This window comes from Euleptes europaea, chromosome 9 (genome assembly GCF_029931775.1).
Source record: "Euleptes europaea isolate rEulEur1 chromosome 9, rEulEur1.hap1, whole genome shotgun sequence".
NCBI classification, from domain to species: Eukaryota; Metazoa; Chordata; class Lepidosauria; order Squamata; family Sphaerodactylidae; genus Euleptes; species Euleptes europaea.
In genome coordinates, this window is record NC_079320.1 from 44,009,780 (window position 1) to 44,034,839 (window position 25,060).

The following is a 25,060-nucleotide window of genomic DNA, read 5'->3' on the forward strand; positions in this document are numbered from 1 at the left end:
TACTATGCATATGGTACAGATTACTCTTTTATTAATTTACCATACGATTATTATTACTTTAACAATATTTACCATTAGCTACAAGCAATAAATAGGGCTTTGTTTGGCCTGGAACATTTTATTACATCATACAGCATTAAACCATCCTGGTCTTTCTGGAGAATTTCATGTGTATAATTTTAGTTACATCTGAATTAAATAGAGTCAACACAGAGAAAAAACTTCTCTCCATATTCTAATTTAAAATACAAGTAGCATGTTGGCACAGTATTGAACCAGTCCCCATTAGAGGAATTGGTGCCCTGAAGGTGGGGGGAGGTTCAGAAATAAGGTAGTCAGCACAAAGATAGGCGTAAATAAGCAAGCCATTAGAATGTTAAACATCCTGGAGATTACATCTCCCATGGCTTCTGGCACCTCAAAATTGCATGCACAGTGCTGGGGAGAGAGATTCTTCCCTCCTCCTACACCAACCCCATGCTTGCTGCCAGGAAGCAACAAGCAGCAACCCCTACAGTGGGAGTAGAAAAATGAAAGAGAGGAGGAAAAAATCTAAGCCTCCTTTGGCTTAGATTACAGCATGACACAGAGAAGAAAAACTGGGTCACAACGCTTGCCTGATTGCAGGCAAAGGATTATGAGCAGCCAAAACTGATATTCTGAACCTAGGGAATATGAATTTAAGCAGCACCTCTAATCTTAAATCTCAAGATATTTTAGGCTCTCTTTTGGTTTCTCTTTCCCAGGCCACCCTAGTCACCTACATAATTCTGCCAAGCAGGAGGGAGGGTTTTCCCATCCACTAGTTGTAGAAATGTGGCAAAATCATCAAATATATGGGCTAAAAAAATAGATATCCACACCCATAGGTTAAAGGTAAAGGACCCCTGTGGAAGCACTGGGTCATTCCTGACCAATGGGGTGACGTCACATCCCGACGTTTACTAGGCAGACTTTGTTTGCGGGGTGGTTTGCCATTGCCTTCCCCAGTCATCTTCCCTTTACCCCCATCAAGCTGGGTACTCATTTTACCGACCTCGGAAGGATGGAAGGCTGAGTCAACCTTGAGCTGGCTACCTGAAACCAACTTCCGTCGGGATCGAACTCAGGTCGTGAGCACAGCTTGGACTGCAGTACTGCAGCTTACCACTCTGCGCCACTGGGCTCCTACCTATAGGTTAGATGCCTTGATTTCTAAGGGCAATATGCCTAAAGACCTGACAAGAAGTACGCTGTTTCTGTAAACCTTCAAAAGCATATACACCTGGTAAGAAATATGCAATGGTATGAATGGGAGAACCAATACAGTGCAACAGAACTTTGCTCACACAACAGAGTTTGCTGGTACAGGGCTATCTGAGAGGGTTGGCTAACATTAACAATCATAACCATAAGTCAGATAAAACAATACAATTTTATCTGAAAGAAGAGTTGTGGTGTTAAACTGCCACAACTTATTTCTTAATTCTATAAACAGCTGTAAGGATAGGCGCAGCATCTGGGGCAGGATCCCTAACATCAGCCGACCCCAATGTGGACTGATATTGTTCCTATTCCAGCGGTCTGGTTTTCCTTGACTGTTGTTGATTTTGTTCATTTTAACTGACACAGCAGAGAGGATTTGCATCCCAGGTGAGCACTTTGAAAAGATTTGCATATACACTATTGCTGCACACAGTTAGAAATTAAGGACTGACTTAACGCTAACAAAATGATAAGAAGGGAAGGTGATCGTAAGCTGGTTTGATTCTTCCTTAAGTGGTAGAGAAAGTTGACATGAAGAAGAGGAGTTGGTTTTTATATGCCGACTTTCTTTACCACTTAAGTGAGAATCAAACCGGCTTGCCATCACCTTCCCTTCTCCTCCCCACAACAGACACCCTGTGAGGTAGATGGGGCTGACAGAGTGTGACTTGCTCAAGGTCACCCAGCTGGCTTCATGTGTGGGGAAACAAACCCAGTTCACCAGATTAGCTCCCGCCGCTCATGTGGAGGAGTGGGGAAACAAACCCAGTTCTCCAGATCAGAGTGCACTGCTCCAAATCACCACTCTTAACCCCTACACCAGGACCTTTCTTAAAATAAGTGTGGTAGGAGCTTTCCACAGTAAACAAGCATGCTTAGGATTATCAAGTATTCCAGGAGAGCAGCCCAGCCTGGAGGTTTTGACCATTCTGGAATACAATGGACGCCATGGGTCTGAAGCAGGAACCTGGGTTTTTCATCTTTGCAAGCAAAACTTCCATCTCAGACTTTGCTATGTTGAGAACTGTACTGTAGAATTTCAAAATGCAACCAGTAGATGTCACTCTAGGATCTTTGATAATGGAAAGCAAATACATTTTTAAAAGACACCTCTGGAAGACTTAAACAAAGGTTGCAGTGAAACTGTGCTGTTTGTTTAAACATGCAATGTTCATGCAATTAATTTTAAGTAAAGGAAACAAGTGTCGTTTGCAGGTAGCTCACTTTGCATGTTCCAGTTGTTCACCTTGAAGACTTGCATCACCCAAGCTGCTGAAGCATAAAAATAGTATTCATGACAATAGTTTGACTTTCTAAATGCAAAATTTGTATGAGCTCTTTCCTAAGAAGTGTAATCTATTTTGCTTTTACATATTTCACCAATCCATATGCTTATTTTTTTTAATCAGAAAGCCCTTAATTCTGGATTTAGTTAAATGAATTTTCATTTTGTCTATTAAATCAGACCCAAAATGTTCTTTAAACATGTTCTGAGACCATGATCCCATCAAATAATTCTAAAACAATCTTTTAATATGTCATATTTATTCTCTTGCATTGTTTATATCACAGCTAGCCCCCAAAGAACAAAAACATGTACCACCTTTGTCCTGAGCTGTGTCACTCTGCCATCAATTTAACCAGTGTGGTATAGTGTTTAAGAGAGTTGGATTCGAATCTGGAGAACCGGGTTTGATTCCCCACTCCTCCACGTGAGCAGGACTATAATCTGGGGAACCGGGTTTGTTTCCCCACTCCAACACACAAAACCTGCTGGGTGACCTTGGGCTAGTCACAGTTCTCTCTGAACTCTCTCAGCCCCCCCAACCTCCCAGGGTGTGGGGAGGGGAGGGTGATTGTAAGCCATTTTGAGATTCCTTAAAGGTAGAGAAAAAGCAGTTTATAAAAACCAATTCTTCTTCTTCATCACAAAGTAAACCGCTTTGTATTTCACTTAAAAAAATATTAGGATCAATTAGACCCAAGTTAAATAGGAAAAAATAGGCTTTAGGGGTAGAAATTATTATAAACAATAAAAACTCACATAGCATTATAATATCTAGTTGAGATACTATTTTTAGAATTTCTAATTTATCTTTTCACTTTTCCTCATGCCTAATTACAGTGATGAGGTAGCAGTCTCACTTTAACCAAGAAATAGCTAACACAAATGTGTTTATTTAGAGTAGGGGTGTCAAACATAAGGCCCGAGGGCCGGATCTGGCCCTCTGAGAGCTCTTATCCAGCCCGTGAGCCAGTGGAGGCAGCCCCCCACCCCCACTCTCATTCTGGGCTGGCGAGGCATGGCCTGGCCCAACCAAGTGACATTTATGTATATGTGGCCCTCTTAACAATTGAGTTTGACATCCCTGATTTAGAGAATGTCTATGCTCCCTCTTCCGGGAGCCAGAAGTATATGCATGCATTTATTTCTGCCAGAACTGCTAGGCTCTCTCTACAAACTATTATCATGGGTGCGCTCACAAATATAATGCAATCATTTATATATATGTGTATACACATTATCTCAGACACACTCAAACTCTCAATGACACAAAGATCTCCCCTCTCTCGTCACACCTCTTTCTCTATGACCTCTTTGGCCTATTGGAAAGGCGACTGTGGATTTAGAATAGAAGGACATCCTATGCTATTTTGGTTTTATTGTCCAAGGATTTGAGTTTGATTCAAATTTGCTCTTCACGACAGAAATGTTTTAAAATAATCCTTTACAACATGCCCAAAATAAAATACACATGTACAAGACAATTCAAATTTTATTTTGCCCTACCCAAAAGGCTGTCCAAATAAAGCAATTAAAGTCTCTTTGGTCCAAGTCATGCAGTTCATTTCCTTGTATGCTCTTCCTTGTTAGCTGCATGGCATTTTGATTTTGACCTACAATCCATGGAAGCAGGTTATTCAATGAGATCATCAGTTGGCACCAGTACCGGTAACTGGATTAAGGAAGCACTGTAACAATACCTGCAACCTAAGAAACTATCCTTGATGCTGCAAGCTCGCATCTCTGGACTAATAATGCTTATATGCTATATACAGTGGATCTGCTGCTTACAGAACAATTAGCAACATAGGTCTATCTTACCACTTGGGTTATCACCAATGCAATTAGTTTTGCCATTCCAGTACCACAGCAGGAGCGTTGCATCACGAGACCCTGAGAGAATATAACAATTTCCTCCAATGTAGGACTCAGAACGGGCAAGGCAGGTGACAACATCCCAGTGTCCAAACACTACTTGTATCAGTTTCCCTAGAACAAATAAAACAGATATCAGTTTTCAGTTCAGGTGAAAATAGCTTATTAATGAGTCGGATAATCTTTGCTCAAACCAAAGGTCTCAGGCAGAGGTATTTTCCAGTTGTGCTACCTGAAATCCTCAAACTTGAAATGCCTGTGATTTTCAAATCCACGTAAAGCATTTTGCTATGTATCCTTCCCCACCAACTTTATACTTTTCATGCTTATATTTTTGGAACCCCGGGATTCCACTGCGTTTTAATCAACTAAAAAGGTAAAGGTCCCCTATGCAAGCACTGGGTCATTCCTGACCCATGGGGTGACGTCACATCCTGGCGTTTACGAGGCAGACTTTGTGTATGGGGTGGTTTGCCAGTGCCTTCCCCAGTAATCTTCCCTTTACCCCCAGAAAGCTGGGTTCTCATTTTACAGACCTCGGAAGGATGGAAGATTGAGTCAACCTTGAGCCGGCTATCTGAAACCAACTTCCGTCGGGATCGAACTCAGGTCGTGAGCAGAGCTTTTGACTGCAGTAATGCAGCTTACCATTCTGTGCCACGGGGCTCTTTTTAATCTACTAGATCTAGTAAAAAAATCCTTTGAAGAATCATAATGTTTTGAGATTTAGAGGAAGCATTCCTCCCCTGGAATGTTTCCCCCCATTATTGCTTGGTACATTATCATGTGTCAAGGGAACTATGTATATATACCTAGTAAAATGCCTGTTGGTATGATAAATATATTGAAAGAAGTCTGCAGTGTGGGAGAGAAGAGTTCGCACTGTATCACTGTGAACTCTGCACACAGAATCACTTGCTGCAGTTGCCACAAAGGCCAGCAGAACAACAAGGTATTCGCAGACTGCAGCCTCAGCTAGCAGTGTAACAAGGGGTGTTACAGATACAGTGAAGAGTCTTTAAAGGTGCTTGCAACATGGCATGAGACAATGCAATTTTAAAAAGCTGTAGCAGAAAGCTCTGCTGTGCGCACAAGTCTCACCTGAAAGAAGTATTAGATCCTTCTAATTATAATATATTCATGTAATTGTACAGCTTCAAATAATGCCATCATCTTCATACCTATTACTTGAGTAAGTATGAATATATAAGGATACTAGCAGTAGAAAAGAGTAGGAGTCCCATAGCACAAAATTTCTGGCAGGATATGAGTATAGTAACGATACCACGTGTTTAGATTTGAGCCAACATTCTCCATAGTTTGGCTTTCTCAAATGCTTGCACTAGCATGTCAGTTTTACTTTATTAACATGATAGAGCTAGAAGAACCTTTTGGTCCTGTTTAGATAGGCTCCTCTCTTTCTTTTCATTAAATTACTTCCTGATAATTGCTTAAAAGTGCCCCAGTTTTTTTTTTTGGGGGGGGGGTGCTTTAATACTAGGAGTGCTCTTTACACCATAATATCAATTGCCACCATATGCACTGGGATGTTCAAATTTTGACAGAATGAATTTTCTAGCTAATATTTTATTTGACAGCTGTGCTACAAATTTTGGAAAAAAAATCAGACACAAGACTTTGCACTATTGAATCTAAAAAGCTGTCTGTAAATAATACCCAGCATTGCAAGATGGTTTTATTGTGACTCTGCTGTTCTAGCTAAATTCAGAAAGTGTGATTTATGTACTATTTCCTGTTACAACTCCCCTCTCCAAAATCTAATAAGAAAAAGGTTCTTTTTTGTGTGTGCTAAAGTATAATTGAATTCAACACTTGTGATTGCTTGCCATTACCTATTACTGATCACATCGTCTTCTCCTGCTAACTTGCCCACCCCCAACAACTCTGCAAAATTATTTTTGTTTTTTTTCGTAATCTACAAAAATTTTACCTAAATATTCTTCTCATATTCAAACAAAAGAGAAAATAGGACAAGGTGGGTATATGTTTTTTTTTTTTTTTTTTAGAACAGGCATATTGCTTTCTGAGTACATGGTTACTTTAACCTTAATTTCATTCATTCACTCATCTTTAAATGCTGTTCCAGTAGTAGGATATTTTTCTATGAGAAATTCAGTGAGATAAAGCTAACTTTTATCACCATGGTACCTCAACTGAAATATCATAGCATATTGTTATTTTTCCCCCACAACAGGAAATATTGGTAGATCAGTGATTTCATTGTGTTTACAGAACTTCTCCATTGTATATAACTGATTCTAATATCTTTTCCTAATCATTCACAAAAATACAGCAAACTAGAAAGAGCCAGCAGCTGTTTGGTTTACAGTTTTGCAGTCAGAGCTACATTCAGTAAGGACTTTGCTGAATTCCTTTAAAAGTGATAACAAAAGGGTGGGAAAATGTACTCTCCTCTTAAATACACTATTAATGATTGATTCGTATGGACAATTATTCAGTTTTATTTAGTGTGCTGTGCTACATATCTGCCAAAAGTACATTTAATAGAAATATGTTTACAACCCAATTTCTCTGTACCAATACACTTCAGTCTAGCTTTCCTTTCCAATCAGGGAACAGGCCTGGACTCTGTACATAGTGCAGTGAGGTGGTAGAATTGTCAGGTTACAGAACTGACTGTACCCTTTAAGACATTTTAAATATTCTCATATATTTAAAATTTCACACAGGAAATAATGCATTTTACATAGTTTACGAAGTATTTCTTTATTGCTGTAATTGATTATTAAGTATTTAGTTTGGCATATGAAATAAATAATTTTATCTCCTCTTGAACAGATTCACTATCCTGAAGATTATTTTACATTAAAAAAGAAAATCTTTCTCCTGCATGTATATTTGGGTAGAAATGGGAGGCATCACAGAAAGTTATAGACAAATACTTTTATTTACAGCTGTTGGCCAGCATAGGTATTGCAGAGAACAGCAGATCTCTGTGACCCCTTCACCTCAAATCCAGATCCCCAGAGAGCTCTGCCATAACCATAAAGCCAGGGATACACAATGGATCCATTCTGACTTAGGAGACTGGCTTTATTCCATAGTTATAGCAACATGACTAGTCAGAAAAACACCAATAAAGAAACTGTGTATACTTCAGAGAGGCAACAAGCTGCAAAGCAACAAAGGAAGTTGGTTGAGGGAGGGTGGAATTTGGGAAACAGAAGGTGAATTTGGTTTTATAATAAGAACTGCATGAAGGAGGCAGAACTCAGCTCTTTGTGAATTTGCAGCCATTCCTCTGTACAAGGAATAGAGAAAACACAAAGTAGTTTACTCAATCTTTAGTTAAGGAAGATAAAAAGTAAAGTTTAAGATTTTTAATTGTAAAAAACCCCACCAATATAATCAGCATGCCCTTTCCAAAAGCTTTAGAAAAGAAAGCCATATTCCCCTGCAGCAGGGGACATACCTGTATCAGTAGAGTATACCCGGAAACTTTTGTCCCAAAATCCACAAACCAGTATATAGCGATTGTCCGAAGTAATGACAAAACACTGAGAATGGACCTGAATACTTTGATCTAGAAGATCTGTGATTTGCCTCCTGTGCACACCTGTATTGCTGGCTAAAGGGAGGGGAAGGCAAAAGACGAAACAAGAATTTTAGCATAAATGCACACTAGTTTCTTATCCAACTGATTGATGCACACACTTAGATCAGCGACTAAGGGCTGCTGTTACTTTTGTCCTGCCTTTATTCCGCTGTTTCTTCTTCATTGTCTTGTTACAGTTTACTACAGAATTTTAAACACCCAAATACCTCCAGCTGTATTTTCAAATTCATTGATAACGCATGTCTTTCCAAGGAAAGAGTGCTCCAGTGGAAACATTAAGAAGACTATACAACTAGTTATAATCAGATGCATTACACAAGTTACTACTAGAGGCAGGGTGTGACATCAGTGGACTTGAGTTTTCAATATATATAGACCACAAGTGATAGAACATTCCATATAGCCCTGCCCACAAGTGATAGAACATTCCAGTATATCCCAGTAAAGTATTTATGCATATGATCCCAATCAATTAAAGAACACCAATGTATTGTAAGTTTTGAAATGGCCATATAATAAGACCCTTTTGTATGTATGCAAGCATGTTTTTAAAATACTATTCTAATAATGGATTCCACTGAACTATGAACAAGTCTTTATTTTTGGTCATTTCCAGTTTCCCTTAGTCGCATCAAAGGGTCAGTAGAGAAGGCTAGTGAAAAGGTGCACTAGTGTGAAATAGCATTCCCATGGGGAAAGGGCTAATTGTGTTTGCTAAATTTCTGATTAAGTAATTCCTTACAGAGATCAATAAGAACCTAAAACTAAGGCTCAAATACCATTGATTTTGAAATCATCTTTGGATCCAGGTGCTAGCTTTCTACAATAAAACCAGGATACAATTCCATCTACCATGCTGTTCCGTGTACTTTTCTGCAGTTAGGTAAAGGTGAAAGTGCCGGGTCATTAGTTACTTGTTAATAATTCAAGTCACTCCTGAGAATGTAAGAATTCAGTGATGGATGATCTCCTTGTCTAGCGCTTTGCCTCCAGCTCAGGACAGCCAACTGCCCATAAAACGCTTTCTGAACTTGCTTCTTCTCTGGCAATTAAAGGTACAAGGCTTCTGATCACAGAGGCTCATTTAGTTTCTGTAGTATTAGCTGTTCATAGACTTACCCTTCTCTGATTCTCTTTTTAAAGGCCATCTACATTACTAGCCATCACCTCTTGCCATAATGAATATTGTTAACTATTTGTTTTAGGAAGAAGAATTTTAATCTGTCTTGCACTTACTGCCAATAAATGTTACTAGGTGGCACCAAGTTCTACGATCATATAAGTGGAAATAGTTTTTTTCCTGTTCATTTCTACATGCTGTTTATAACCTTATACACCTTTGGAGCTGTTAAGGTGTAATTACTTAAGAGTCTACAAAGCAGGAAGTCCCTGGTTCATATGTTACTGCAGCCAACAATTCACTAGGTGAGCTTAGGCAAGGCACTGTTCTTTCTTCCTCAGCCCCCTTTACCAATAATACTATATTTAACAGTAAAGTGGATTGGCTCTGTGCCCATCATGACAGCAGCAAAACCAGACCACCCACAGATAATGTAGGGGTCTATATATATTCAGAGGGTTTCCCCAGGCATGCAGAAAAATACGACTTTATAAATGAATCAAAACCACCAAAACAGCCTGATGGAAATTGAATATACTTCAAAGATGGATGAGAGCACCTGTCATTTAAAGGGGGAAAGTGCAGGAGAAATCAACCTGCTAAAGATAACCGAAGAGAGATTTGGGGAGGTGGGGAGGTTTCAGACTTGTTTTTCCCACCAACACAATTCCTCGGCCTATAGGAAAGCAAACAATGAGTTACCTGTAAGATAGTATTCCTCAAATTCTTCAATACTTACAGCATAATTAATTAAAAATAATAGTAATAACCAGCAGGGGACCTGCAAGGACTTGCAGAGAGCATCTCATTTTCTCCTGTATCCCCTTCCCCACTATTTTCCCTTTTAGTCCCGCCACAACCCCCACAGTCTCTCCCCTTTTCCTGCTGCTTCCTCTCCTTCCCACCCACCAGCCAATCTCCCTTTATCATCCACCCTTCATCTCCTGCTCCTTTCATCCCCTGGCAACCTTCTTCTGGGAAGGCCTGGCAGAGTTGCATGGTGGCTGCTACTGACAGCCCAAATGAGTTGTGTGGTGGCTGTCCTGCCAAGCCTAGCCAAGTTGGATGGGTAGTTAGTCTCTGGTGGTTGCCACTGAGCCTGTTCCTGGCAAGCCCCCCTCCATCAAGAGACATGACCGGGGAGGGGGTGGGACCTTTTCCAGGGCTGTTTTGGCTTCCCAGTCTATCCTTGCATTGCTTTACAGAAACCAAGTTTGAGAAGGCTTATCAAAATTGTTGAGGTTGCCTAGAAACCCCCTCAATGGCCACTGAGCTCTCAGAACATAGTTTCAATAGGGATTGTTTTCTTGAAGCTATAGATGTTGTTTCTATTATTTGAGGAAGTTTGAATTACTTGTTTTTGTTTGTTTGTTTTTAGATTTTAGATTTTTCTACAAACCTGGGACTTGTTTCTGGTTTGCAGAAAAAAGTGAAATTCAACAAAAATATATTTGGGGGTGGTGGTGGTAAAAACAAAATAACAGAAGCAGCATCTGCAGCTTTAAGAAATGAATGCCCTCTAAAATTTCAGAGGCCATTGTGGGACTTGCTAGGCAACCACAATAATACTGCCAACCTTCAAGCCTTGCAGCTTGACCATATTTTCCCAGAGAGAGGTTTGTGGGAGAGGGAACCAGGTTCAAATCCCAACTTGTAGTGGAAGCTTGCTGGGTGACCTTGGTCTAATCACTCTCTGTTGTGAAGATAAAATGGAATACAGGAGTACAGTTTGGGGAGAAAGGCAAGGTAAAAATGAAGCAAATTAATAAATATAACATAAAAATGGGGGGGAAGCTAAAAGGTATATTGGTTGGTGGGTAGGAAGGAGTGCAGGAAGCAAAAAAAGCAGAAAGGATGTGGAAGCTGACAGGAGGAGAGAAAGAGGGAAAAGTGTGGGGAGGGAAATACAGGAGAAAATAAGGTGCCCCCTGAAAATCCTTGCAGGTTCCCCACTTACAAATATATATTAAAGCAATTAAAACGCACAGGTCTTAATACTTTCTTAATTACAAACACGTGCCATTTCTCTCAGCATTTTTAATTGCTCCTTCTACTACTAGTAGTACCTTTCTGTTGCTGCCCTTATAGCAACACTGTATGGTAGATCAGTATTATTATTTCCATATTACAAATGGAGGAAGGGGGGACTGAGCGCAACTGCCTTGTCTAAAGCTACCTTGTGAGTTCCTGGCAGAGAAGAAATTTGAATCAGGAATGTCCTGATTCATAGGTCAGTCCCTCATCCACAATTCTATCTCAGCTTATATTTCTTACATGTACATTTATATTTTGCTATCATACATCACTTTCAGTCTCCATTTATATATTACTATAGTACCCAGTTCCACAATTCCTTTCCCTCAAGTGGAAAATCTAATAATTTCTAATAATGCAACATAAAAGTGGGGTTATATCAATGCATTATTTTACTGTGTACATTAAAATAGTACCTAATAGAATATGCATTTATGTATGAAATCTACTGAAGAAACTTATAATATTCAGAGGGGCACTACAAGCCAACTTGTAAGAGAACTTACATTTTGATTTCACAATATGGAGTCAGGGTAAGATGGCTCTTAAAATATCATTTGTGAGCACCTTGGGTATAATTTCTAGATATAATTTCTCAGCACAATTAAAACATCTCTTGATCAAGAGATAGCTGAATAAATACATCTTTCAATAGGACTAGTACAAGACAAGGAAACCCAATTGACGGGGCACCCAGTTAAGTGCATGAGTGTGCCTTTGTGCATAAAAATGTTGATAGAAATCCACATAACCTCAGTTTGATATTTGTTCTCAGGGCCATAAGAAAGATGAGAAAATACTAGAACTGACATTAATCTGGGTATCTAAAACATTATTATTTCATGTAATCATAGATCACCAATTGTGACACATATACAAATATTAAGATATGTTTATACTGAACATTATTTAATTATAAGTAGGGCCTGCGAAACTCTCCCCATTACTGAGCCCGCTGAGGCCACCCCCCAGTCCTGATCTCAACTGGCGACGGTAACTGCCTTCTCTGTGCACGTACAGAGAACTCTTTATTTAGTTTGGGTGGATTTAACCCCCCCCCCATTTTTTAAAAGTTTCAGATTTTTTCTGCAGACCCAGGGGGTCCCCTGAAGCTGTAGAAAAACCGGTTGGGGATCAATCTGCCCCCATCTGCAGATTTATGTCTCTGCAGGCAGGGGGCAGACTTGGGAATTAGATATATAGATTTCATACAGTAGTTTCCCCTTTTGCCCAAATTTATATATGCCATGGCCAACATGAAATAATTGGACAAGCTGTGATATTTGTAGCAGTATCTTTGTTTTTCATAGTGATTGGTAAAATATGTGATCTTTTAAGGGAAAAGGGCTTTGCACTGTTTATATTTTACTTGGAGAAGCTGTAGATGAAACAAATTCCTTGGCAGGGTAGTAAAGTTACATGTGAGAAAAGTAAATTCTACATTTGAAATTTGTTGAAAAATGTCTTCCAAGACTGTGATACGTTCCAATTTGTAAGTTGTGTTGAATTATGATGGTCAAAACCGCGAGCTTCTAGAAATAAAGGTTTACAAACAAATGGGCTCATCTTTCTTCGTGGGTTGTTACAGCATCACACCAATAAACCACATGCAAATAGAATTGCATTATAAAGATTCATTTAAAGGTGAAACAATCTCTCTGCTTCCCTGATTGTGATCCTGAAGTCTGCCATACCATAGGGAAAAAAATGAATGCTAATATCTTAACACTAAAAATGGCCGAGCAATATATTTCAACTTCGGAACCGCTCTGCAATTACACATTAATTTCCTTAGCCTGAACAGCAGGACTGTGAAGAAAGGATTGATCTCCCTTAATGACAAAATTTTGGCATCCCGGTTTTATTTTTCACAACGTGGCGCTGTTAAGAACCCCACTGTTGTTATGAAAATTTCTTCAGCAAAGGAGCTCCTTCGCATTACTGGTGTACCAATCCATCATAAACGTGCCTCGGCTCTTGCTCATCAACAAGTCTGAGTGATGAAAAGACCCAATATTATCCTGACAGTACTTCATGTGCATTCTCAATCACACATTATTACAGCATCCATATTAATTTTCACTGACACACGTCCTAGGCCTGTTCAAATTAGGCAAACCAATGAGGGGGAGTTGATGAAATACCAGCATAGCCACAGCTCATTGCATTCCAATTTGCATGCAAATGGTTTATCAGGAAAATTCCATTCCCAGCAACCAGCAAGTGAAAAACAACCGTAATCTACACTTCAGGGCCACCATACAGAGCTTAATGAATCGCAAAGAGAGAAGGAAGTGACAGACCTACGAGAGGATCGATTTCCACTGGCAGCTGGTATGGCTGGTCCTGCACAGCACCTTGATGAGCTGGAATGCAGGAGAGAAGATTTAAAAACTGTGTTATTTTCAGACATTATAACCACAGAAAATTCTATAAATCAAAGGCTACTCGCCATTGTTTCATTATGGAAGCGTCTTCCATTTACTGAACACCATCAACAACAGCATCAAAAAAACCCAAACAAACCCAGGTGCCTTCAAGGACCGCTTATTACGTTTATTTCAGATTATTGCTATTCTCGATGTGTGCCATCATCAGAGGCTCCAGCTCTGGGCCATAAGCTATAGCAGATGCTTGACCGGCAGCCTCTCATGTTGCAACAAAACAAAATTAAGTAGTAAAGAGCACTTGAAACAAAATGTGACAACCATCTGCTGACTGTGGCAAATATTGTTTTCCTCTTTTCTTTTGTTAAGATACTTTGAACAGTATGGCACAAAGGATTTTTGTTTCTTTTTACTTTATTTTTTTTTATGACGACGAGAAAAAGAACTTTCTAGAGCACAAAATAATGAAATCTTTAGTCCAGCATCTAAAAGTTGCATAAAAGCTTCAAGAAACATTTCTGGGATCTAGTGTTCTACGTAAATGTATAAAACATTTTTGTTTTTTTGATGCTACACATATTACTTCTATCATAGAGGCTCAGTTTAAGATATCAATGAAAACTTCCGGAAATGGAAGCTAACGTAATAAAAATCATATGTGCAAACTCTCACATTTTCACATGTACCTTGTAAAGCATATGCTTAGTATAAACCAGCATTGCTGGAATGCTTACATAGTTTTTATGGAACTCAGAAGTCCTGCTTCAGTAAAATCTAACTAAATAGCACCATAATGCAAGTTTCCGGCCTACATGGATACATTGTATTGAACAGTGAAATGTTCAAGCTAACAAGGTAGCAAAAACAAACTGGATATATAGCTAGTATTTAACAATGTAAAGAATCATGTTAATGTTCCCATTGTTCTATCAATCTTTGTGTCATTAAATTTTATTTAGTACAGTAAATATAGAATGACACAATTCCTATCTTGTGAATCTATACTCTGAATGATAGAAATACCAATGGTGAAGGGAGAGAACAACATTCAGTAAAGAACTGGAAAAGCCAAAAGGTAGAGAAGGATTAACAGGTAATACAGATGTTCTGTTGCTGCAGGAAAAGCTGTTGAAGAAGAGATGACCTGATGGACAAATTGTTCCAGAAACCAGAATGGCAGAAGGCAGCAAAAAGAAGGAGTGGAAAAAGAAGTCACAGAAAACTATGCATCAAGTAAGAAAGTATTAGAAGGGGAAATAAGAATAGTTAATTAAGACTCCAAGCTAGCCTGATCTTGGAAGCTAAGCAGGGTCAACTCTGGTTAGTCCTTGGATGGGAGATTACCGAGGAAGTCTAGGGTTGCTACACAGAGGCAGGCAATGGCAAACCACCTCTGAATGTATCTTGCTTTGAAAATCCTATGGGGTCACTAAAAGGTGGCTGCCTCTTGATGTTGCTTTACACACACAAGAGCAGAAGTAAAGGATGAATACATTTATTTGAAACATTTCTATGCCACCTGTCCACCCAAAATAGGGTTCCCAAGGTGGCAAACATCAAAACATTAAATGTCTAAAATATTAAATCAGCATTTAAAATTTATATGTAAAATATTTAATACTGCAATAAAGACATATAGACATACAAACACAAACCCCTCAGAGAATTTTATGTTCAACTGGAAACAAACTTGCTGGTGGTCCCTGGCCCGAAGAGTGTCCAGCTGTCCTCAACCAGAGCCAGAGTCTTTTCAGCTCTGGCCCCGCCCTGGTAGAACTCTCTCTCTAATGAGACTAGGGCCCTGCGAGACCTGATGCAATTTCACAGGGTCTGCAAGACCCACCAGGCCTGAAGTGGTTGAGGACAGCGACGGTTTCTACTTGGCTGGCCTCCCCTCCCCCTCTTTTTCTTTCCCCGCCCAGTCTCTTTAGTTCATTATGTTTAGACACACTCATTTTAACTCTTATCCCTTCTTTTATTGAGATTGCCTTCTTTCCTTTATTCCTCTCTTTTGGTTAACACCCCCCCTTATATAAGATTAGGGGCGCCATTAGAATTTTATCAGTGACTGAGAATTTTAACCGTAAATTGTTATGTTTTAACTGTGTGAATATGTTGTGAGCCCGGCATTGTCAGGGAGGGGCAGCATAAAAACTGAATATGTAAATAAAATAAATAAATTACCAGCTTCAACAAGTACGACTCTCTCCAGCTTAAATGCAGTTGGTAAACTAGGTACATCTAACAGTCTGGATATGTCTACCATTCTGCCAAGTGATAACCAGAATTGCACCATTCTCTGGCTTCTCCAAATTGTCCTCACCACCATTATAGATAAGCAGTTCACCCTACACACAGAACAGCTGATAAATGGTTGTCCCCCTCCACGTGGTCTGCCTGCCTATACATATTATCTAACAACTCCTCATCTCTGTAGAGCTTTTTGCTTGGCTAGATTGAATGCTAACCCTTCTATGGTAATGCAGGGCAGAATTCTGAATACCGTATATACCAGTGTATAAGCCGACCCGCGTATAAGCCGAGGTGCCTAATTTCTCCCCAAAAATGGGGAAAAATTAGGCACCCGCGTATAAGCCGAGGGTCGGCTTATAACTCCTCCCCCCCCCGCAGGCTTACCTGACCGGCTCCTGGTGGCGAAAAGCGGCAATGGCCCGGTGGGGGCGGCTTTCCTGCAGCCGCTGGAGGCCGCCCCCAGGCCGCTCCGGGCGGCGGAAAGCGGCACGGGCCCGGCAGCCTCCCAGGCAGGCTCCGCTGGCCGCTCCCAGGCCAGCGGGCCGGTGGCGGCGGGGGCGGCGGCGAGGCCTGCATGGGAGCAGGCAGGCCCCGCTGGCCACTCCCAGGCGAGCGGGCCGGCGGCGGCGGGGGGGGGGGGGGCGGCGGCAAGGCCTGTTTGAAAAGCTAGACCTCATGTTTGCTAGAACTCATGTTTGAAAAGCCAGAATATGGAATATATTTTTGCATATAAACAGGTGGCCTATTTAATTGTAGTTTTGTGTGTGTGCATTCCTTGCTGGCACTGCTGAGAAATCATCTCAATTGACTAGAATGTTTCTAAATATGACAATATAGAACAAATTATATTAATATTATTAATATAATATATTTTATATTAATATATTATATTACATTCTATAATAGAACCTGAAATGTTGCAGATTCTGATTAATTATTAGAAAATATAGCTAAAATTGACATATTTGCAGGCATTGTCAAGGTCATCATATAGACAAAACAAGCAAGCTCAGGCATTCTCCCCAGCCCAACAAGTGCATTCTCCCCAGCCCAAAAATCCTGGAATATTCTCCAAAATATTGGTTGTATTTGCAAGTATTTCTAAACTTACCAGGAAGACTGTGCCACTTGTTTACAGCGAACAGCCGGTTAGCAGTAACTGTGATCACTGCAGGATTTGCCAAACCGGGCTGGGTGTTGGCTGCTACATGCGTTACAGGAGAGTTGGACGGAAATTTCAGGACCATGATGACATCCTGTTGAGCTTGGTCTGTGAACATCAACGGACTCTGCAGGAGGAGATACTGTTGAGTGGGCACAACAAGACCCCAACCCACGTGGAAAAGAAAAGGCAAAGAGGAGGTAGGAAAGAAAGGACAGGACAAGAGAAGGAGAACCCAATTAAAACAAAGCAAGAACTGACAGCAGCTGCAAATGAAAGCCAACGCAGTCATTTTTTTTTGACAGGCCTGTGGAAACTAGCATTTCAGTGCACACCTTGATGTTTGCTCTTAATGGTTTATAGAACTTGAAAGGATAACACCGCCATGTGCTGCAGGCCACTGCTAGCCACACTGAAAGTTTCCAGTCGCCTGTGTTATGCAAATGATTTTAGCTTTCACATCACCAAGAAAAGGGTAGTGTGCCAAAAAAGTGATTACCAATAAAAAGGTGGGGGGAGAGAAAATAAATCAAGCATAAGGAATTTCCACATCCCAGAGAATCTTAGAACTCATATGAAGAATTTAAGCATAAAGAATAAGGTCCTTGGCAAAATTCAAAATAGAAAACATGCACAAAACCATATTTGCAGTATAAATATCAATTAGCGATAATCATGCCTCGGATTAACCTCACTGACTATGAGCAAAGCTACAAAGAATATATTTGCAGTATAGTGAGTGCGGATACACAGACAGATAAAATACGTCTGTGCCTTCAGAATGTGATCTAAAAATATCAGTATGCTGCCAAAGGATATACAGTATGGTTCTAAGTATGTGTTAAGTATGTAATTTTAGGCATCATTTTGCAAATAGTGCACCTATGCCAATAATGAATCTATCTTTCTAAATTATTTTAGTGTATATAATGGAAAGGTTGCAATCAGGACTCAATAGTGTACTACAAATGATAAAAAGAAAGTAAAGGCATAACAAAACGGATTGGAGACATAAAAGAACTGGGTTATCATACATCTGGGTACTATTCACATTTGATAATGCTCACACGGGACTACACTGGAAACAGGATTCATTAAAGGAGGATTCAGGATAACTGATGATAGGGAATTATCATTTTGATCTTCACAGTGTTATTATTGAGCCCCCATAACTTGCACATAAAATAGGTATGATTTGGAGTAGAAGATCACAATGGGTTGGATTCCACTGTCAGCAAACAGAACTTGTTCACAACAGCAGATCTTTCTTTTTGACAAATAGCCTTCCTGTAGACCCTGAAAAGTCTCTGCTGAGGTTCAGGGGCCATTCCTAAACAATGCACCATGCAGCATTGGGGGCTGCAAGAAACAGGATATTGGGCAAAATCATCTCCTCACTTTTACATGAGCAGAGCAAGCTTCAAAGCCAAACTGATGTGCTCATAACAAGGTGGTTTTTGTCCCATTCCTCTGTCTTTATGTCACCCCAGGCTGGTTGCCGTGTTCACGAGGGTTTCCCTGAACAGAGGGTATTTTTAGTTCATGCAGGGGACTGTTGAAAGAAGGAAAAGATCCACTTCCTACATGGATGTTAGGATCCAACCAGATACTTACACTTCTAAGCATGTGTGCTGGCATTTTATGCATAGTGTCACAGCAACAAAGGCAGTCATCTTTGTGATGTTTTGGAGACGTTGCTTTTAGGTCATAGTCATGCAAATCTTACAACTCAGTTATCAATGAGCTTGTTTTCAGTAGAAGAGACGTGCTGAGTGAAATGGACATTTGTGTAGATTTTTACTGCATTGCTTCTCTTAGACATATTTGCAGGTAATACTGAGAAACGATTCCTTCATAATTAATTAGTATCTTTATAGAATTTGAATTCACTGGTAATGGCCTTTGGCTGTTTATCATTCGCATTGCCAGTACATGTGCAAATATGTAAATACATATAAAAGGATGCACATTTAACATATTTTTATATAGAACCAATAAAAAAAATTAGTATATTTGCATTTTTATTATCCCTCCTTTTAAAAAAGTTATTAAGAGTACTTAGAAAAACATATTGTGCTATGTTCCTGTTTACAGTCTTTGTATAAAGGTGTAAATAAAAAACAACTAATAAGCTACCCAGACACCCTTTGGAGCAAGTGGCTAAAAGCCAATCAATATTATGAGTTAATCCTCCCTGGATGCTCATTCAATTAAAGGTGTCAGTAATGCCTCATCTGATGTGGCCTCAATTAAATCCAGCTATCTGATGGTGTGAAAACACAAGGGGATACAGCAACAGCAGCCAAACCAGACAAATAGTCAGCCTTCATGTGACTGCTAATTACTACACCTGGTGCATATTATGGCTTGTGCACTTAACACAGCCCATGGTGCCTTTAATGTCTTCTCTGCACACACACACACCCCAGAAAAACACGCTGAAAGTTTTAGTGATTAACCCAATCATTATAGTGGTAAAACAGTTCATTTTGTGATAGGGAAAGCCAATGCCTCTGGAAAGACGTATTTTTTTGCCTAGAAAAAAAATGCTGCCATGCTTATCATCTGCTTGTGGGGTTATGAAACAATAACAGTTGGAGGTGTAAAAGCTGAGCCTCTGTGTAAAACTGATCTGCACACATGGTTTTGAAGGCATTTGCAGCCAGAAGTTACTTGTACATCTGCCTACCTGAAAAAAAATGCAATAAAGTGCACATTTGCAACAAAGGGACCTCTCTCACACACCTGCCCTCACAGGAAGCCATATAGTCTGAAAGTAACTTCAGAAATGCAATTTATGAATCAGACTGAAGTCTTTTAAACTTTTGGAAAACTGGTAAATGTTATTTTCATGTTACAAATTCCATATACGGTCACACACAAATATGGGTCTGCAAGAGATGGAATATGAGTAACCCAGAATTTAACTGATAAGATGATCAAGAGTAACAAGATGGAGTCTATCTGGTATGTCTTGTGGCTTTCTGGTGCTTTTGGTTTTACAATATTCATTGGATGCTGAAAGTGAACCAAGTGAAAACAATGAACCAAATTTTCATGAACGCTGATAGATATTAACAGCTGGCAAAGAACAGTAAGACCCACATTTCTTTAGTGATATGTTTTTATTTCTACCTGCATATACTTTTGGGAATGATGAGAACCACTGATCTGAATATCAGTTGAACATCTGCAAACCCACTCAATGTGCAAACAGAAAGAGACTTGAAACTTCACAAGAATCATACATTAGGTGCAAGCCACACAAAAAAGAAGCCCACAGAAAAAATCTCACTAGCTTTAATGGGACTGGATTGTACTCCATGTCTCTAGCTAGTGGCCCAAACATGAAGAAACCTTTTCTGGACTCAAATGATGAAATTTGAAAGATGCCAGATGCTAGAGAGAAGAAGGTTTTAGTCTATGGTTTATCCTTTTACCTCCCAGACTATAAGAAAATACTGACTAAAGATATAATCCAGTGAAATTGCCACTGAATCAATGTAAGTTTTTCCGTATCTTTTGTCAAATTTTAGTCCTGAATAGAGCTCTGTACTTCGGAACTTGCTAATTTAATTTTACAGGGGGCAGGGGAGGTATTTTATATTATTTAAAATAGAGTGTCCTGGGAGGGGAACGTTCATGTGTGAGGTGAAGGCAGTCAGTTCTCAGGGAATTAGCCTGGCAGTCCACTTACCACCTGCATAGCAGAGCTTCTTGGAGGATGCGGCTCTATGAGTAGCTGGGAAGGAGTCTGTCCAAAACTTCGGATTTGAGCTTCAGCAGCCTGGAAAAAACATAGGCAGGTTTGCATGTTAAGAGGTGCTAATTACAGGCAATAGAACCATAACTGTCACCTGGAAATGTCATTCCACACTTCTGTTTTTTTTCATCTTGAAAATCAAGCCCGTGTGTTCACAGTGGGGCTAAGTGCTTGGCACTGGTATTAAGAATGAGGTAATCTTTTTAGTACTCTAGATGCTATTTCCATGAGAAACTGCAAAACTTCATTCTGTTCTGTGATATTAAACAGAAACCGGCTATTACAATCAGAAAGTCTCCTTATGGGCTCTATTTTTCTTTTGCTTGCAGTGGCATATCCTGCTTGCATCATATGCAGGCAACAAAAGCTAATATTTTACAGATACTAAGAAAAACTCAAAACATTTAATTAAAGTGCATTACCCTGAAATGGAAAAAGGGAACCAAGACCTTTAGCCAATATTGTTGGTATAAAATGGAAGAAAATTATTTTTAGAATCCATTTAAGTCAGTATGACTTTTATCAATAGCATCAAACACACGGGTTTGACTTCCAACTAGACCTTCAGCACGGAGAAGATACTTCTATTCAAACAAGCTTCTACAGTTGCATCTTATGGGTATAGGAAGCAGCAGCCATAAGGAGGATAGAAAGATTCAGTTCCATGAGCAAAGTTCTGTAAGCAGGTCTTAGGACCTCACCTCAGGGGGGAAAAATGTTGCCACATGTGATCAAAATGGATTCTGTTTAAACTGAGATTGAGAAGGCATGACACATAATTAGCATCAACATTTTGAAATGCAGATACAAAAATCCTGGCTTTCTTCTCTCTACATTAGGTAGTCTGAGATTGCAATCCTATATACATTTAGGCTGCTTAGAGCCTACTGATTCGAATAGGACTTGCATAGCTTAACTTTTCACAGGATTGAAGCTTATACGTCTGTACAGTGATTAACGATAAACTGAAAAACAGAAATACCAAGCTTTCAGATTGTGGATATCAATTCCATTTAAACATTTTCAATTCAAAAACCTGGTTACGCGTTTTATGTTTGTATCTTTAAAGCAATTAGATAGTGCTAAAGAAAATTTTCATGGCCTTTAGCATAAAATGTGAACACAGCCTTATTACATTACATTAATAGTACGATCCTAAGAACATTTTCTGGGGGAAATCCCCACAGTATAGATCTGAATAGGATTTTGAGTAGACATATGTAAGATTGCTTTTGGAAGATCTCTTTTATATTTTAATAACTTGTCAATATAAAGAAAGAGAAACAACAACAAAAAACCCCTAGATCATCAAAACAATTCTACTCCAATGGATGTTTCTTGAGAGATGTATCTCCAGATAAACCCTATGGAGCTGTCAGAGCAGCACTAATTAGTTTTAGTATCAGAAGATACATTTCACATACCTCATTTTATTCATATCTATTGCTACAGATTGCGATATTGATGTTTTATCATTTGCCAAATTCTGGAATACCTTGCACAATTTGTTATGCCAATAAAGGTTTTTTGAATTTTATTTTTTTTGAATATACAACTGAAAGCTTAAAGTTTGGAAGCTCTTCTATTTTTTCAGATGTCAGTTGCATTTTATAAAGAACACGTCCAAGTTTTCTTCTCCTCCTCTGTAAAAACTCAGTTCAGCTTACCCCAAATTTAGACCCAATGCTTAACATTCTCCTGCCCATAGTAGTCCATAATGTGGGAAGCAAAAATGGGAAGCACGTGCATTATAATGGCGTATAAATTGAACTAGCTGTTAAGGAGAGGAGGGAAGTCAACATAGGACCAACATTTTGTCAGCAACTCCATATTCATTAAACTCTGTATTTCTGTCCTGTGATTTCTTAGAACCTGTAGTTCTCAATTGCCTTCAATAGTTCTTTTTTAAAGAACTGTATTAACTGTGCTTTCCTGCAGCTTTCCTGCCTGTGAAATGTACTTTAGAGACTATTGTGCTATATGAGCTCTTTTGGCTATTGTAAAGTTTTCTCACACTATTATCAAACTGAAAAACAACAACATTAAAATGGTACACCCTTAGAAAGTTACATTTTTATTTCTTGGTTTTGCTTCAATATAATATACAATCAATATAAAGTATCATGATCCAATGTTTTAGTTCAGTGCTTCTAAAAAGACTTCAATAAAAGCCCTCTCCCTCTTAGCCTTCTGCAGCAACAGATCTTTGGAACTTCCAAAATTGGTCCAGATGCTGTAAAATGTAGCTATAAAGTAAGACAAGCTATAAGACTTCCTCATAATACTTCGTTACATTTTGAAGTGTACATTGCGTATAGTATTTTCCACTTGTTAAGCTGGGGGAAAATGCATTAATGATTGATAAACGGTTACAAGTATTTAATCTCTTGGGCTGGTCATATTAGATACAGATATAGATACACACACACACACATGATTACAGCTGGTTACGCTGAGCCTTGGAAGACTCCTCTACTTGTCTCCTTTCTCTTTGGCAATACTAAACAGGCAGGAGAAAAGTAGATTTTCCTTGGCAGCAATTTTGTTTTTACTTAACTTGCAGTTCCAGCCCCTAAACACATTCCATAATATAGTATTTAATTTCTAAGAAGGAATCTATGGGGGTGACCAACTCTACCAAGGAACCTATCATCTGCCCTGGACTTCTGATCCTCTGTTCTGGCTCAAAGGTGCTGAGAATAAACATTCTGCACATGTTCAGAAACAATATTTAAAATTACTTTATATATTTCAGAACTTGGTCATGACATTAAACACAATTACTATGGCTGAGTCTTGTTGAGCAATGGCCCAAATTAAACCCTGCTCTGCTTTTTTTACTGTGAAAAAAAGTTAATTCAATAGTATGCAGTGCCCACCAAATAGGGTTGTAAATTTCTCTAGGAGACGTGTATTAGAGAATTTGAACATATGGATGCAGTTAAGGCAAAAACAGATGTTTGTTACTTTTCCTTGCAGCACTACTCAGAAATGAAATCAAAATTGCTTCCCCTCCATGTTTATGTCTGAAAGAACTATAAAACAGAATGGGAAGGAGGTAAAGGGAAATGTGAAAGGGAAAAATGAGAGAAGGAATAGTACAGTGTCCAGAGTTCTAAGTGAAAATAACAAAAATGATTAAAGTATCTCAAATTACCTGTACAATAATTACAAGCACTACACAGATTCAGGCTGAACTAGAAGCTTTACTATTCATCGGCAAAGAGTTATTTTTATCAGCCATCAACCAAAACATACTGCCACTCATAGTTTTGGCCATAGTAAAGATACTTAACTGAGAAAATCCAACACAGGAGTCAGATGGGTCTAGTATAGTTGTGATATCTGGATTCTAATCTAGAAGGAATTGGACTTGATGCCGTTATTTAGAAATATTAATAGGAAACAGAGTGAACAGTTCCTTATTCTTCCCCATGTAAAATAGCTTTTTCCTCTTAGCCACAGCTAAGACTAATCAAGCAATAACTGACAGACAACCAGAACAATGGCTAAGAATATGACTATATTTGATTCTTGTAAAAACTCTAAAGGAAGCAGCTATAAAGGGATTCTGTCACCTTGCAGTGGTAAGAGGCTCACAGAGCAGAATTTTTCAATCTGTACATGATATGTTGGGAATCAGCAACCTGTACTACTACATGAAGCAGTGGGATCACATCCTAAATCTGATTTTCCTCTATCCATCCCAGGGCAGCTAGAGCTTTAGTTTACTGGGGTAGGGCTCCTGGGCTCCACACATGTAGGAAATACTTCTTCAGTCTTCCTATTTGACTGCTTAGTGGCAATGAAAGACTCTTGGGCAGGCCTGAATGTGGTGCTCTAACAGAAGAAAAAAGGGGAATGAAACCCAACCTAGAAAACAGAAGCTGGGTACCCAAGGTTGGGTGGGATAAACAAAATATATAGATAATGAAAATATAATTTATTTAAAGTGCTATGTGAAGGTAAAAATTAATTTTAAAAAAATTAAAACAGCACAATAACATTTCCTAAGGTTGATATCTATAACCGCATGCCAGACGCATTTCAGCCTGTTTGGCTTTCCTCAGTGGTCAACTGAAACCCATGTAAAGCATACACACATTTACATATATATATATATGTATATATATATACATATACACACACACATACACACACACACACACACACATACAGACAATATATATCAGACCAGGTATGTATATTGGTTGTATCATATATTACCAATTAGACAAACATCTGGTAAGATTGTCTCAAGTTGTTATACTGGGATGTATATGTCTCCCATATAAAATGTGTGCAATTGTCAACCTGGACATTGTTTTACCAGGTTGA

The 25,060-nt window shown here is 39.1% G+C and overlaps 1 protein-coding gene across 2 annotated transcripts in view; it reads right to left on the bottom strand.

Annotated features, from left to right (window-relative positions):
* Window positions 1-25,060, bottom strand: part of LRBA (LPS responsive beige-like anchor protein) — a 445,808-nt gene that overhangs the window by 17,048 nt on the left and 403,700 nt on the right. For both annotated transcript variants that reach the window (XM_056855892.1, XM_056855891.1), the window contains 5 exons: window positions 20,657-20,746; window positions 16,909-17,101; window positions 13,461-13,523; window positions 7,860-8,015; window positions 4,352-4,519 (listed from right to left, as the gene is read on the bottom strand). In XM_056855892.1, coding sequence (XP_056711870.1) covers window positions 4,352-4,519; window positions 7,860-8,015; window positions 13,461-13,523; window positions 16,909-17,101; window positions 20,657-20,746 — 670 coding nt within the window. The remainder of the gene's footprint in view (window positions 1-4,351; window positions 4,520-7,859; window positions 8,016-13,460; window positions 13,524-16,908; window positions 17,102-20,656; window positions 20,747-25,060) is intronic.